The 16662-nt window shown below is 36.6% G+C and overlaps 2 protein-coding genes across 4 annotated transcripts in view; both read left to right on the forward strand.

The window, feature by feature from the left end:
- Nucleotides 1-749: 749 nt before the first annotated feature.
- Nucleotides 750-5245, forward strand: decr2 (2,4-dienoyl CoA reductase 2, peroxisomal). 3 transcript variants are annotated; one of them, XM_067378104.1, is made up of 10 exons: nucleotides 750-876; nucleotides 1017-1124; nucleotides 2228-2296; nucleotides 2562-2613; nucleotides 2706-2841; nucleotides 3202-3326; nucleotides 3438-3531; nucleotides 3989-4093; nucleotides 4175-4430; nucleotides 4661-5245. In XM_067378104.1, the coding sequence occupies exons 2-9, from the start codon at nucleotides 1024-1026 to the stop codon at nucleotides 4393-4395; spliced, it is 903 nt and encodes a 300-aa protein (XP_067234205.1). In that variant the 5' UTR covers nucleotides 750-876; nucleotides 1017-1023; the 3' UTR covers nucleotides 4396-4430; nucleotides 4661-5245. The 3 variants fall into 3 exon arrangements, with proteins under 3 accessions (XP_067234205.1, XP_067234204.1, XP_067234203.1); XM_067378103.1 differs by having other exon boundaries at nucleotides 4175-4415; XM_067378102.1 differs by having other exon boundaries at nucleotides 4175-4363.
- Nucleotides 5246-5739: 494 nt separating this feature from the next.
- The window catches only part of rab11fip3 (RAB11 family interacting protein 3 (class II)), a 33866-nt gene continuing 22943 nt past the window's right edge, over nucleotides 5740-16662 (forward strand). Inside the window, exons 1-2 of the mRNA XM_067377279.1 lie at nucleotides 5740-9738; nucleotides 13931-14024. Of these exons, the coding sequence (XP_067233380.1) occupies nucleotides 7075-9738; nucleotides 13931-14024 (2758 nt within the window). The 5' untranslated portion in view covers nucleotides 5740-7074. The remainder of the gene's footprint in view (nucleotides 9739-13930; nucleotides 14025-16662) is intronic.

The raw sequence follows: 16662 nt of genomic DNA on the forward strand, positions 1-16662 counted from the left end.
TTAAAACTTATATAATTTAATTTTTTTTTAGAAAATGAGCGATGGTTTCTCTAGATAAGACCCTTATTCCTCGTCTGGTATGGTTTAAAGACCTTTGAAGCTGCACTGAAACTGTAATTTTGACCTTTAACCATTTGGAGTCAATTGAAGTCCACTATAAAGGAGAAAAATCCTGAAATGTTTTCATCAAAAACCTTAATTTCATTTCGACTGAAGAAAGAAAGAAATGAACATCTTGGATGACATGGGGGTGAGTAAATTATCAGGAAATTTTCATTTGAAAGTGAACTAATCCTATAATGTCTCAGCTTGTAAATATGTACAATAAGACTTAACATGAAATAAAATGATTACTGTGGTTTTTACCTGTAGCTTGTTGTTTTTGTTGTTGTTTGTCATATTTTAAGATGTATTAAGGTTGATCTTCCCTCTGTCTAACGTTTTTTTAGTACTTCACAGACAAAAAAAGTATCATAAAAGGTCCATGGTAGGCCTACCACATTAATATTATTCTGCCTTATGTAAATACCATGGTAAACCAATGTGCTAATCATTCTGATGCTATCAGTGCTTTTATGAGGAACGTGCGCTATGTTTGTCGTTCAGGGGAGCATTTATGGTTATTTACTGTGTACAAATATAAACAATTTTTCTCATAACGTTAAAATAATACATAACTTTTACACTCGGCCTAACGGCTGCCGCTAGTAACAATGACCTACATTTCCCATAATGCCGTACGTTGTCACGTTCGTTTGACGTCACACGCATCTCGCCAGGTACAGAAGTCCATCGTGCAGAATGAAAACAACTGTTGCATAAACTTCATTAATAACTTGGGAGCTGATCGCATGTGCAAACGGATCCACATTTTGGGTAATGTAACTCTGAACTTTATTTCACGCGTTGTTGTGTACTTTTAGTAGATGTGGATTTTTCGTAGTTCAGCTGTTATTTGTAGTATGAACAAAAGATGAGTTTTTACATGGTTTTTGGTGCTTTTTGTGGTTATTTAGAAGAATCATGGCAGAGAAACCTCAGCTGGTCAATAATTCACCAGAGGACATCGAGACTGATGAGTGTATGAGCTCCTACACACACATCTACAGCCCTAATCTGCTCATGTAAGCTCAATAAACACCTTTGAGTTTTAATTTTTGCATTGGAAGTCTCTACACTGCTCAGAGACTTTCTGTGCATATAAATATCTGTGCATATAAGTATCATTATAAAAATGATTTTTTTTATATATATACATATATATATATATACACAGTACCAGTAAAAAGTTTGGAAAAATTACTATTTTTAATGTTTTGAATGAAGTCTCTTGTTTATTAAGGCTGCATTTATTTCATAATAAATACAGAAAAAAACAATAATATTGTGAAATATTATTACAATTTAAAATTTTGATTTTCTATTTTAATATACTTTAAAATATAATTTATTTCTGTGATGCAAAGCTGAATTTTCAGCATCATTACTCCAGTCTTCAGTGTCACATGATCCTTCAGAAATCATTCTGATATGATGATTTGATAAAAAATATAATTTTATAACCTGTGATACTTTTTCAGGATTCTTTGATGGATAAAAAGTTAAAAAGAACAGCATTCATTCAAAATATAATTTTTTTCTAACAATATAATTTTATATAACTTTTTATCAATTTAACACATCCGTGCTGAATAAAAGTATTAATTTATTTCAAAAAAAAAGAAAGAAAAAAAAAGACTGACCCCAAACTTTTGAACAGTAGTGTATATTGTTACAAAAGATTTCTATTTTAAATAAATGCTGATATTTTTTAACTTTTTATTCATCAAAGAATCCTGAAAAAATATCACAGGTTATAAAATTATATTAAGCAGCACAACTGTTTCCAACATTGATAATAAATCAGCATATTAGAATGATTTCTGAAGGATCATGTGACACTGAAGACTGGAGTAATGATGCTGAAAATTCAGCTTTGATCACAGGAATTAATTATATTTTAAAGTATATTTAAGTAGAAAACCATAATTTTAAATTGTAATAATATTTCACAATATCATTGTTTTTTCTGTATTCATAATGAAATAAATGCAGCCTTAATGAGCATAAGAGACTTCATTCAAAAACATTAAAAATAGTAATGTTTCCAAACTTTTGACTGGTAGTGTGTGTATATATATATATATATTTTACTTTTTATAATAATACTTAATGTGTGTGTTTGCAGTGATCAGGTGGCCTTTATAACCGGCGGAGGTTCAGGTATTGGATTCAGAATAGCAGAAGTTCTGATGCGGTGAGTTGTCAGTGATTTTTTTTCCCCACCGTAGTTTCTCACTGTCAACACTTTGTCTATGACCGAACCTTTTAATCTAACACATTTTTAATCATGACTTAACATTTATATATTGATTTTTAACCTTTGTGACCTTCGGTAACATAGTCTTCTCAAGCCTGCATCTTTAAATTCATCTGAATATGTTTTCTGATGTTCTTGCAAAAGTCATTTGAAGCGTATTTTTTTTACTTTTTTTCTCTTCCTCCTATAACAATTCACTCAGGCATGGTTGTGACACGGTCATTGCCAGCAGAAATCTGGAGAAACTCTCTGAGGTACTGTCTCAACAAATCTCAATAATTACTCTTTCTTTGATAAAGAGAAATTCATCTTTTTGTGTGTATGTTTGTGTGTGTGTTTATTTTAGGCAGCGAAGAAGTTAACCAGCACTACAGGCAGGCGATGTTTGCCGATAGCAATGGATGTGCGTCAACCAGAGACGATTTCTGCTGCCATGGATGAAACACTGAAGACATTTGGGCGTGTTGACATACTTATTAACAGTAAGGATTAAGTTTGAAGTTGCCAGAGGTCAAACACAGTGCTTTAACAATAAAAATAATTATATAATGCCCCAAACATAGTGTATTACCAAAGAGATCTTGAGATAGATATCAACCAGCTAACAACCTCTGACCAAGTTTCACTTTATCAGTCTCTAATGTGATTACATAATATACGAGCGCATATACTTTTGTACGTAGTTAGGCCGTCTACTAGTACTCTTACATCAGCTCTCCTTTTCCAGGAAAATTACATTTATCCATTATTGTATCCTTAAATATAGTACTCGGGATAATTATATACATACATATGTTATATTTATGTACGTTTGGTGGTTTATATATTTTTTTCTTTCTCAGATGCTGCAGGTAATTTCTTGTGCCCTGCTACATCGTTGTCATTTAACGCTTTCAAGACAGTAATGGAGATCGACACCATGGGAACTTTCAACACTAGTAAAGTGGTCTATGACAAATGGTTCAAGGTAAAGATTTTTATTACCAAAATATATTAAATCTTTTTTTTTTTTTCTCACATGTGATCAGTGATTTATAGTCAGTGTCTCATAGTTTGTGGCTTTATTTTTCTCTCTCAGGATCATGGCGGCTCCATTGTCAACATTTCGGCCACACTGGGGTACAGAGGTCAGGCTCTACAGGTGCATGCTGGGTCAGCAAAGGCTGCAAATGGTCAGTGCTCTTTCTGGTTGATGTTTTGGAATAAATGTCTGTTTGACTGCTTTATATAGTCATATGATTGCTTTTATAAATGTTAGAATATAAAGTATTTAAAGGAGTAACAGTGTTACACAACAAATAAAAACAAAAACATGCATAAGACAATATAGTATGCAGATCAATAAATCAAGCTAGTATGAAGGGTCACTTTGGATAAAAATGTAAATAAAATAACACCATATTACGGCATGAAAATAGCATGAAATCAACATTGCCCCCTTTTATCTGTTTATTTTATTTCATGTTGCTGGTCTTATGTGAATGATTGATTCATACATGCATATATTTTTTATCATTTTTTTGACCCCATCATGACACTTCATGCTGACTGTTAAAGGATATTAGATGTTCTATAGGCTGAAAAATGATAAAATAATGACTAATTATCTGCATATGTATGTGTTTGTAGATGCCATGACAAGGCACTTGGCGGTCGAGTGGGGCCCGAGTGGTGTGAGGGTGAACACAGTGGCCCCAGGGCCCATCTCTGGCACAGAGGGATACCGTAGACTGGGTAAGAGCAATTATGTGTGAAGCCAAATTCGAGTGTGCCTATTTCTTTTTCACTTTCAATTTTATCCTCTTCTTCTTTCAGGTGGTTCACATGCCGAGACAGCAGGGGCTTTCCGCAGCATCCCGTTGCAAAGAGCCGGCAATAAGACAGAGATTGCACATGCGGTTCTTTTCCTGGCCAGCCGCGCTGCTTCATACGTCACTGGAACGATACTGGTCGCCGATGGAGGGGCGTGGCTCACCTCGGCCAATGACGTGGAGCGGCTGCTTGGTATTATCTCATCTCGCTCTGCAAAACTATGAACAGACAGCACCGCACACAGGTGTGTGTGCGTGAGGTAGAAGATGCGTGTTTGCTAGATAAAAGGATCTCAAGTAATTCATAAAAATCTTTTTATATAATTATGCTAATTATTAGAAGGCTCGAACGCACTTATGAGAATTATTTTTCCAAATATGTGATCTGGTGAGCAAAACAATCACATTTATCTGCCACTGTGTGATTGACTGTGGGTAATATCTTGGTATATAAGATCTCATCGTAACTTCTCTTCCCTTGTGTTTCTAGGTTTTTGGTCGGCGGAGAAAAGAAAGGATAAATAGCACGGCTGAAGAGGATGAAATAACGGTTGATCAGGCCAACATCTGTGTGATGATAATTGTTGAAGCTCACAAAACATGTTCAGATTATTTTCACCCCCAAAAACCAAAGTAATAAGAAATTGTATTAAAATGAAGCACATTTCCACCCCAAATTTAATTTTCATAATGTTCTGTTATACTTTTTGAGTTGTTTTTCTCATTCTTATCATTAGATTTTAAGCATAAATTAATGTCAGTACAAAAAAAATAATCGTTTTAATCATTATTCCCCCCCTTCCTTTATGGTAATGAGAAAATAGACGGCAGTTCATGCAAATATATTTTCTATTTTCTTCTGATTTTGAGGTGAAATATGAAAGATGTGTTTTTGACTGAACTTTAAGTCATATAGTTTATAGATCCTGCTGAACTGTGCATTTTCATTACATAGCAGTTGTCAGATATTTCATGTTTAACCATGTATTAGCATTATTCAAAATGTCTATTTTACTCCTGGTAAGCATTACGTACATTAGTTTTTTTTTTATTTTCAGCTACAATACATTGTGTAAAAAAGGTAAATATTGTATTCTTATATACATAAGTTTTCATAATAAATCTTTTATAATGCTACTTTTTCGGTGTTTGTTATTAGCAGTTACGTCTTTGTTTGGACACACGGGGGCGCAAGAAAACCACACTACATAACTGAAGATAACACTGTTTGGTTAACAAATAAGCTTTTCTTATAAGTAGACGATTATCTAATTTAATTCTGGCAAACTCTCTCGATTATGTTAGCCACTATTTTACCTTGTTTTTGATAAAAAATTATGACAGAGTCGTCAGTTATCAGAAGCGCGGGAATGTGTCATTCAAAAATAAATGCCGTTATAAATCTACATTCCATCATCACCATCGCAACCAAACGCACAGATAACTGCGCGCGGAATGGATTCTTGACGCCTGTGGTTTAAAGCTGTAGACTGCGGCGCCGGCGCTGCGCATGCGTGTTGCTGACGTCGGTTTGTGTGCCTGTGTACATGCGAGTGTGTATGTGTGAGTGAGACAGCAGAGGTTGTGTGTTGCTGCTGATGAGAGAGACATTTAACTGAAACATCATTCGTCGACTGAAAAACAAGACCTCACGAGCTCATCTTAGATCTCGGATTTCAGATTAACGGATAAATCACCGCCGAAGGATTTGAGGGATTATCGGTGGTCTCGAGCTGATTTTATCCCCGCTAACAGGCTAATAACAAGCGCAGGTGGATGACTCGCGAGACTCGACCTGGATGTTGGCCTGTTTTTTAAAAGGATAAACTGAAGAATAAATCAACCAGCTGCAAAACAAATTAAGGGATAAAATCGGCTCTGAGGGGGGAAAAGAAACAATTCAAGGGTCTTCTTTTATTCAAGATGGAAAATAAAATGAGAGGGGGTCGTTTGGGCCAGCTAGTCGGCCATTGAGTTTACCTCCGATGTGGAGGATGCTGATGCTAACTGCGCTAGATCTGTCTATCATTTAAGGGTTTTACATTTATTTTTCAATCTGATAACACAATGACAGCTGCTTAAACAACAATGTGCTGTATTAACATATAAAAAATTGCTGATATGTTAAGCTTTATTCTCTCAGACTGTGAGACAATCTGGTTTATCTGAGTAAAATGATTGAACACACTGCCTCATAATAAGATTAACTGTTTAAAGATTGTTATACATTATAACTAGACTTTAATGCTTAAATGGAAGTGTCAAGCCTGTTAGTGTACCATTAATGTAACCTTATAAATGATTTGCTTGTGAGGCAGGCGGTTTTTTAACATTGGGAAGGTGAAGGCTAACAAAATCAATTCAAGTTTAATTTGGATATGCAGTGTGATATTTGCAAGCTCTCTATTTTATGTAATTTCATGTATTCTCTTACACGTATACATATTCTGAGATTGTATTTTTCATTAAGAGATTTTTATGGGCAGCAATCTTCAGTACTGCAGTAATCCTCTTATTATGTGTTGATTGGGATGTGGATCAACAAGCTTTGAGAAGTCTTATATTAAATGGATTAGATGTGAATTTGAATGCAGAACAGGGAAACTGAGCCAACACTTTTTTAAAGGAGAGGTTTGCATATCGGAAAAATATCTCAGCCCACATGGAGCTGTGTTACGGCAGTGAAACATTATCCTTGTGTCTGCGAAAGTAAACAGTAGTTGATCATTTACAGGGAAGTGGACGCTTACGCATGGGTCTCGACAAGGATATTTCATTTGGTGCGTATGCTGGAAGAGGTCACCAATTACTTTTGAATTCCGAACATTACCTTGTGGGATCATAACAAAGGATTGGAATTTCTGGAATATTTCCAATTGTCAGAGGAGAGAACTCTTCTTTTCAATGGAGCAAGTTCTCTCCAGCCCTCAGGGGTGTTCTGAGTGGGAGGTGAGTGGGAAAGCTGACTGGGAATCCGAACAGAATCCCCTTGGATTTCTCCTTATGGATAAAGATAACAGTGCTGTTGGTGATTCTACTAATGAAATTTTTCAGGAGAACGCCATAAACCTTGATGACTTATTTTGGGCTTCTCAGTATTCCGGGCAGACGTATTCCTGGGAAAATGGTCTGGATTGCGTCTATCCCGAATGGAAGACTCAGCCTCCTCCTTCCCAAGATCTCAAAGGAGAGGGTTCTCCTGGAAGTTCGGAAATTGTGGAAGGAGATCTCATCAGTTTTAATTCTAGATCTACTAGTCCTACGTTCTCAAACGTACCCATGCAGAATCAAAACAACTTTTACAATCATCCTGAACAGGTGCCTGATATCTTGCAACCGGTGAAGATTACTGCCACTTTAAACCCTCTAGATGTGTACACAGGTGAGTTGGTTATTAATGACCCCACCATTCAGACTGACAAAACACTATTACAAGAAGATCACCTCAAGCTTGAGGACACACATTTAACAAACTGTGACTTCAGCCATAATTCCCTAGTGGAAAGAACATTTGCGAATGAAGACAGCCAGATCTTGCTTCCTCACGGGACTCTGGAATCTGAAGGTTTGTTGACTGTTTCTCCCGTGGAGGTCTCATGTATGGATACAAACTCAAATCCCAATCCTTCAATTATTTGTCAGACATCTCAACACATCTACCTCCCATCATCAGCCCTTGCCCATGAGCCCATCCCTTCGATGACCTGTTCAGAACCACCTGGCTCGCCACATCCCAGAACTAGTGCACCCCTTCAAATGGATGAGGTAGAGATGTTGTTACCCGAGCTGCTGGCTGGAGGTCTATACTCTGAACAGGAGAGTAGTAAGCCCTCAGCTAGTAACGAGACCCATGACGATGATCTTCAGAGCCAAGAGACAACAGGCGCTAACATAGAAACAACACAACTATCCTCTGAAGCAGAGACCACCTGTAGGAGTCCGTTAGGTGAGTCTAAACTTTGTGAAGAAATGTTGCATGATTTATCCACAGAATGCACATTTGGTGAACAATTGGAAACGGTTGGTGAAGAGATAAGAGAAGAGGCTGTACCCAGCGGTGCAACTGATAACGTTATTTCTGAAGCTAAAACAGAACTCGCACCATTTGCTTTTATAGATTTACAAGCAGAAGATCCTTCAACTGATAGCCTGCTTGACAAAGACAGACAAGAGTCCACATTAGCCTTACCGGTCTGCACACCTGAGCATAATGCCTTACTTGAGCTCTCACCAGAAGATGACATCTTACCTGAGGACCACAGCCAGCCCACACACTCAACTGAGGCTGAAGCCTTATCTGAGGTGCCCCATGATGGAGATGGAAACCTTATTCCTGTTGCCATGTTTGAGATCTTGACAGACAGCGTCTCTTGTGAAGCTGTGCCATCTTTAGACAATGTAATTGCACCTGTGATAGGTGCCTTTGAGATCACAGAACAGGAAAAATGTGATGCACACTCACCTGATTTTGAATCTGATGCACCCACACTTGAATTTCAGGATGATATAGCAAATGTAGAAACGGGCAACCCAGACAATGACCTTGAGGCAATGTGTGCAGATGATACAACCACAACAGAAGAACCACTCTCAGATTTGCATCAAAATCAAGAGGCAACCAGTCTGAAAAGCAAGTCGGACAACTTGCAAAATGATGATTTAAATCTTAATAGCAGTAAATCTGACAACAATCAAGAACTGAATGCAACAAGAGAAGCATGTCAGGAACTAATCAATGCTCAACAAAAAGAGAGTGCACTTTTGGAAATTTTCACACTTGTGGACCAACTGAATGACTCTTTTACTCCAAGATCAAGTGCAATTGTAATAGATACACCTGGAGAAAATGTAACCGCTCAACATGACAGTCATAAAATACCACTGAAAGTCAAAGAGAAACTTCAAAGTATGTCTTTACAGGGAGGGGAGAGGTCGGATTGCAGAATGTCAACTCAGAATCAAGTCATTCCTCATTGTGCCAGTAATCCTGATTCTTTAGAGTCCACTCCCTTTACCTGTACATTTGAGCAGCTTACCGTGACAGGTGGACTTGTGGGGCCGGATCTTACAGACAACACAGAAACTCCCAGCCAATTATGTGAAGCTACAGGAGAGGGAGAGGCGGGGTTTACTGCTCAGTTTACACATCAGGAGGATTTCCATCAGCTGACACCAACACCAATAGACCTGGCACAAGAGCAACAAGTGAGCTCAGTTGCCCCCAGCTCTCCTCTCTTGCATAGAAATGTCTTTCCCTGTGGAGCCAGCCTGGATGGGGAGGCCTACCTGACCTTGATGGAAAACAATCCTGATACTCCCAACATTCCCAAACATGCAGAAATGACTCTGGATTTGTGCAAGGCCTCAGACTCTCTGCCGACCAAATCGCTTCATGACCAGAGGGTCCCGGTGGATTTGATAAACGTGCCTATAGTTTCCACAACAGCCCATAGAAGCGAGGAGCAGTCGGCTCTCCGAGCAGTTTTCCAGGCTTTGGATCAGGACGGAGATGGATTTGTCCATATTGAGGAGTTTATCGAGTTTGCAAAAGCATATGGAGCTGAACAGGTCAGTTTTTGGTGCATCTATGTCTATATCTATTTGTGTGAGCTTGTAGGGGGATAAATGGTGGGTGGGGGTGTAAATGTTATAAAAAAGCTTTATGATTACAGGACAGTGTGTGTCTTCCCTTGGGTCCCAAGTGAAACTTGATCATGGTGACACCCAAGAACTGCTCTTTTATTATTCAAACCCTCAAAGAGTCAGAATACCAATCTAGTCCTGTATCTCTCACTCTTTCTCTCATGTTTATTCTATTTTAACTATCAGCTATTTTGCATAAGTTTTAAACTATACAAGTGTTAATGCACTTTTCTGTGACTTGTAATAATCACTCAAACTTCATACCAAAGCTTTGCAACTTTTGAGGTATTGTTGTTTCCCCTTATTTATGTTTAATTACATTGTGACGTTTAGTTATTGCTATATCTTAACTTGAACGTAAACTTTTTAGAGGAATATTCCATGTTCAATACAAGTTAAGCTCAACTGACAATATTTTGATTTGCCCAATGTTTTCTTAATTAAAAAAAAAGCAAAAGATGAGGTTACGATAAATGGAAATTTTAAAAGCAGAATTATTAATCTCTTTTTTTTCATTATTATTTCTTTTAAAAGTTGTCTATTATTTGAGGTTTCAAACATTTTAAATCATAATTTTTATAGACATTTTATTAGATTGTTTTGTCATGATGACAAAGTTGTACAATTGGGTCTTACTGCATATAAATGGTTTGCAAGGTTTTTATTTTATTTTTATTTTTGCACTAAAATCATGTTAAAACTCATATTTTTCATGGCTATACTATTGAAAGGGATAGTTCACCCAAAAATGAAAATTGTCATTACTTACTCACCCTCAAGAGGTTTCAAATCTGTATGAGTTTCTTCTGTTGAGCACAAAAAATAAACATTCAAGCTTGATAAAAATGCACATTTTAGAAGAAAATTTCAGATGCCACTTAGAGGCTTTTGCATCTGAAGTCTTCGTATTTTAGAGAATGTGGGTAACCAGACAGTTGATGGCCCCCATTGACTTCCATAGTATTTTTTTTTTTTTTTTTTCTACTATGAAAGTCAATAGGTGCCATCAACTGTTTGATTACCAACATTCTTTAAAATATCTTCTTTTGTGTTCAGTGGAAGAAAGAAACTCATACAGGTTTGGAACAACATGAGGGAGAGTATATTTTAGGGTGAACTATCCCTTGAAACTGAGTATTGTAACATTTACTATTTGGCCCCATTCACTTCCATTGTAAGTGTCTCAATTTTTTCTTATTTTACAGAAAAAGAGGAGTTGTGGCAGTTATTTTTTGTGATTATCAATATTAAGTCACACATTTCTGTCGATTGAGCTTAATTTGTACTAAAACAGGAATATTCCATTAAGGTAGCTGAGTAGAAAAACTGAGTATGGATGTTACGTTATTGACACCTAAACTGAAGGTTAATCAAAAATGGCTAATGTATGAATTGGTTTGCATTTGTGATGAGTTGATCCAACAAAATTTGATGTTCTTTACTGTTTGTTAATGATGTTAATGTTTATAGATTAGTGTAATGTTATGTACATGTCTGTGCACTGTATTTGGCAGGTCAGTAGATGAGTGATGCTGGATATGAGTAGATGAGTGATATTCAGGAGGAGGATGCTTTTCATTTTTTAACTGCTTTTAAGACATATAACATCAAGCCCTCAACATCAATAACATATACCAATTTCACATTCCCTCTGTGGTTATTTTGCCATTTAAATGAGAATATAGATTTGTGTTTCCTGTTAACTCCTGATCCCCCGGACACGTGCCATTGTGTGTTTAAGAGAGGATGGATTTGATGCCGGAAGTCTGGATCTTTTGTGACTGTTAAAACTGCTGATCCGATCAGCTGAAAGGTTAAACGCCAGATGAATGATAGGGAGGGGTGCACGTACAAATGCACGCTTTTATTTGTCTTTTCGTCATTGTTGTTTATCTTTTCTCAAATGCACCTTGCGGTGTACACAGTTAAAGTTACATACTTCTTTCTTTTTGCATTTGTTTCTCAGGTAAAATGCGCTTGTGACCGTGTGACACAACAGATTTAATTTCCCTGTTATGTGAAAAGCATCACACATTTGCAACAGTAAGCAAGTTTGCGTGTTTTTATAAGTTAGTTTATGGTTTCAGCTAGGAAATTGCAAGCCATGCTTCATCCTAGCCTCGAGGGTCATTCCTTTGTCTGCGTGACTGTGATTGAACTCAAATTTCTATAGGTTTCTTCTCGTGATTCGAGTGTGCAATATAAGAGCTTGCTCAGCTGGTTTGCTCACTGAGTTTATGACTGAAGAGGTGGAGAGAGACGGAAGACAGAAACTGATATGATATTAAAAAAATGTGATTGGATATTTATATTTTGAATTTTGTCTCAGATATGTTTTTATTACACACTGGAGAGTGATTGTGTGTCTGTGCTTGTCTTTCACTATTATGTCGTTTCCATGTCGTTTTATCTTTTAAGATACGGTTGCTATGGGATTGCATGATGTTAGATGCAAATTCTTACCCGGAAGTAGCATTTTCCAGGAAGGAACCGTATTTGGCATCAGGTTACAGCGCAGAAATGTCCATATGTGTGACTCAGTGCATATCTATGAGAATGTAAGAAAGTTACAGCAATTCATCTGAGCTGAACCTCTCATGTGACTGACTGGTGACTCACTGGTTTTCACACCTTGATTTGAGATGCTGGGGTTAAATCAGCTTCTCAGCTGACTCACATTACACTTACTCATTACCTAAAGCAATCACTTGATTAATTAAAAGAATATTTGATTTTACAGGTAATAAAATACCAGGAGTAATCTTTAAATGATTGCTTGCATGGTAGATTGATAAACTGCTAAAATATATTATACAGCTCTCTGGAATGCTTGATTCTGATTTGTGATGTCTAATAGTTTGCGAACGAATCTTTCTTTTTTTTTAGTGAACTGGTTGAAGTTAATAAATACTCAGTTGTTTCGGACGTGCCTGACAGTCACTCCAACTCGAAATGAGCCAATATCATCCAGGAGTATATGATCCTCTAATGCAGATTTTTGCAGCTCATTCAGTACTCCAGTTAGTCCAACAGTTTCCTACATGGTCAATTAAACTCAAATCAGTGTTTTACCGTTTGTGTTTGTGTGTTTGAGAAGTAGACGTGTAATTTGGTGCCTTTAGGGCTAAAATATCACACAGACAATCAGAGTTAAATATTTAGCCAACAGTTTCATGTTTTGATTTCTCAGTCGGAGGTGTTTCAGTGTGTTTGGTGTTTTTCTTCACTTGTGTTCTTTGAGAACTTTGATTTTAGAATTCACGACTGTCAGTTCTGCTGTTGCCAGGTTACCGACTGTGTGCAATTGTGTCTGTTCACTGGAGTGTAGCTTGTGTGTGTGTGTGTGTGTGTGTGTGTGTGTGTGTGTGTGTGTGTGTGTGTGTGTGTGTGTGTGTGTGTGTGTGTGTGTGTGTGTGTGTGTGTGTGTGTGTGTGTGTGTGAGAGAGAGAGAGGGAATGTGTGTTTTGTTAGGGATGTTAACAAAACAGACTAGGGATGGACAGACTTTTGTCTGTTGTATTTATCCTTAAGTTACAAAAGATATTCAAGTAATGTTTTGTTCCTAAATAGTTAGGATGCACCGATATGAAAGTTTTGGCCAATACCGATAACCGATAATTCTTTATATTTCAAAGCAGATAACCGATATATTGGCCGATAAATTTTTTTATAAAATTGTTGAGAGCCTGATTATAAAAACAAAATCTTACCATTAAAAGCCATGTCCCAAGCACACAATTATAATGTTCTCATTATAACAATACATAGCTTATATGATAGACTTGTTCTCGATAATATGGCATCGGCCGATACATATCCAATGTTATCGTTATCGGCCCTATAAGAAAATTTGGCCGATATTAAAGCCGATATGTTGCCGATGATTGATATATCATGTATCCCTACTAAATAGAAGGTTAGATGTATAAGAAAAATACTAAAATGAGCCCATGTCACTTTAACTGAATCACACAGTCTCTTATTCTAACTTCGCATTTTTTGATTCTTTATCTTGTGGGTGAATCAATATATGTGTGTTTTGTTGTCAATAAATGTATGATAACATACTTATCTTTGCTCTGTTTGCATAGGTTGAATAGTTTGTTTGTGGTTTCAGGTGAAGGATCTGACGCGGTTCTTGGATCCCAGCGGTCTGGGTGTGATCAGTTTTGAGGATTTCCACAGAGGCATCAGTGCAATCAGCAATGAAGGTACAGCAGCACACAAACACACTCATGTTTTAAATCACGCTGGGGGTTTCCATTAACATCTGCTGTTCTTAATTACAGATTAATTATATAATATACTAACCCAAACCCTTAAATATAACTTTTGTCATTTTCAGAACAGAATAAAAATATATTTTAATCTCTTTATGCAGCATTCTTTCATTATGAGCACATCTCCAAAATAATTTTTTTAAATATTTGGCCAGGAAATTCATCATCAGTTTTGTCCTCAAAACAATAGCCATGTCAGAAAAACAAACATCTTGTTTTCTTCATGACTGAGTGATAATCTGACACTTATTTGGTAACGATTTTTCCTGATGGACAGAGTTTCATGAAAACATCTCCTGAAATACTGTCTAGAAAAACACAGTGCAAAATAATGAGTCAGAGCATCTGTGAATTGCTCACAGTGAATCACGCCGCTGAATTGGGAATTTTGAATTTCTTTTAAAGGAAAGAGTCTCACTTAGATAAAGTACTTGCTGATAAACAAGATCCACAGAGGAGCATTAAAATGACTGATATATTAAGAGTTATAGCTAGATTAAGCATTCAAATAAAAATTAAACCATACCAACATATACAACAAAAGTCTTAAATGCATGATCATCCTCAGATGTCTGCTGCCATAGTTTTCTTGAAGACACCTGGATTAGACACCTGCTAGACACAGATGCTTTACATATATGAATCTACTCTAAACCTTCACAATAGTTTGTTGGGTTCCATTAAAGGTGCTAAAGAGGATGTTTTGTTTTATAAATGTTTGTAATATTACTTGAAACTGTCTTTACTAACTGATAAAACACTATTTATTAGGTGTACTGAAAGGAATAATATTAATATATAACATCTGTGCACGAGGTAGGGCCTTAAAAACATCAGCGATCATCGTGTAAACGATTGGCCCTCTGGCTTGTCAATCACTGCTAGGCATGTGACGTTATCAAATTTTTATGTTGCGATTAATTGATGAAGCTTTTATCACGGTATACGGTATTATCACAATACTAAAATAAGTTGCAAAACAATTTTTGTCATAGTTTAACAGGTTTAAGAACTCTTTTTGTAATAAATCAAAAACATCTCTGAAATTTTCAAACAGATTAAAATGCAAAAGAATCAGGCTATAAAGAACAACAGATAACACTTTACTCTATGTAATACATTAACTAAGACTGAGCAATAGCTACATTTGTTACAGAAAGTGTTATTTTTTGTTAATGTTAGTTTAGAAACACAACTGATCATTGTTAGTTTTATCTCAGGTCCATTAAATAAGTTATTTTGATTTTATTAATGTTATTAAACAGTAACTAAGAAATTAACATTAATATATAATAATAATTAATACTTTATAAGTATTTTTATTGTCAGTTTAGTGATAATGAATTAACATGTTAACTAATGAAGCTGCATGTTTTCAAAGTTTTACTGAACAATAACTAATAATCAGAACATTTCTAATCATTAGAGCATGTTGTAGTCCAGATTAAAATATAAAAATGTTTAGGTTTGAAAATAAATATCCTTTTAAGTCTTTTTTAAGTATTCAGTATTTGGTTCTGTGATGAACAACACTGAGATTACAAAAAAATGAATGGCTGTTTGAAGCATTTTAAAAACTTCACTAGCGCAGTTACTTTGTTTGGTTTCCGTGGTTTTCCGCTGCACGCTGCTGTTCCATCAGCGCCCTCTGCTGTCAGAGAGTGAACGCGCACTTTCATTCAGCGCGTCTCCTTCACTGGTTCCGCCATGTGCTTCTCGTGCACTTTGGGATTGTTTTCATCTGAGCGCGTGTCCTTTTGACGCAGAATACAGCGGTGTTGTGCATTTTATATGATTGATGGGTTAGTTGCCTTATAAAAAATTAATAATTGGTAATAAATTATTATTTACGGTATTCTGAAGTGCCCACGATTACAATATCGTGCATATTCATTATCGCGATTTATCGCATTACTGAGTATCGGCACAAGTCTAACCACTGCCGTGACGTTCCTTGTGAAAGACGTGCGCGGATTGGCCCCCTGGCTTGTCAATCACTGCCATGATGTTCCTTGTGAGAGACGAGCGCGCGCGCTCCAGTAACTTTCCACACTCCACAGGCGCCGCATGCAATGTTTTTGTCAGGAGACAGGAGTAACAACTGCAGATTATGAGTTACCTGCGGTGAGTCCGACATAATGAATCCACTAACACGACACAGCGAATGCCGGTGGTAAAAACTCATGTTCCAATACTTGTGCACGTGTTTTGGGAGGCATTCCCTCGAAATGAGCTTTGAAGGACGGGGGTTGTTCTTACGCATGTGCTCATTTCAAAAACTCACTAACTTTTGGTTTCTCAGTCGACGAAAAGATCCTCTTTAGCACCTTTAACAAGGGCTGTTTCAGAACCTAGCAAACTCTTTCTAGACATTTTTTTGGCATCATCATGTCCCTAAAAGTACTGAAAAGTACTATCTAGGTAGTAGACATAAAAAGCATATATATCAAATATTTAAACATGCTTATTTTACTAAAAATGTGGTCTATGTTAGCTTCTCAATATTTTTCGAATAGAGAGCATATACACTCCCCATCTCTCTTTAATTCGATTATGATGATGATGATAG

The sequence above is a fragment of the Chanodichthys erythropterus genome, chromosome 23 (genome assembly GCF_024489055.1).
Source record: "Chanodichthys erythropterus isolate Z2021 chromosome 23, ASM2448905v1, whole genome shotgun sequence".
Taxonomy (NCBI): Eukaryota; Metazoa; Chordata; class Actinopteri; order Cypriniformes; family Xenocyprididae; genus Chanodichthys; species Chanodichthys erythropterus.

Coding starts and splice junctions, on each gene's coding strand:
- decr2 (XM_067378102.1), top strand. CDS start 1,024: ATGGCAGAGAAACCTCAGCTGGTCAATAATTCACCAGAGGACATCGAG. Junction 3,327..3,437: donor TCTATGACAAATGGTTCAAG/GTAAAGATTTTT, acceptor TTTCTCTCTCAG/GATCATGGCGGCTCCATTGT. Junction 3,532..3,988: donor GTCAGCAAAGGCTGCAAATG/GTCAGTGCTCTT, acceptor ATGTGTTTGTAG/ATGCCATGACAAGGCACTTG.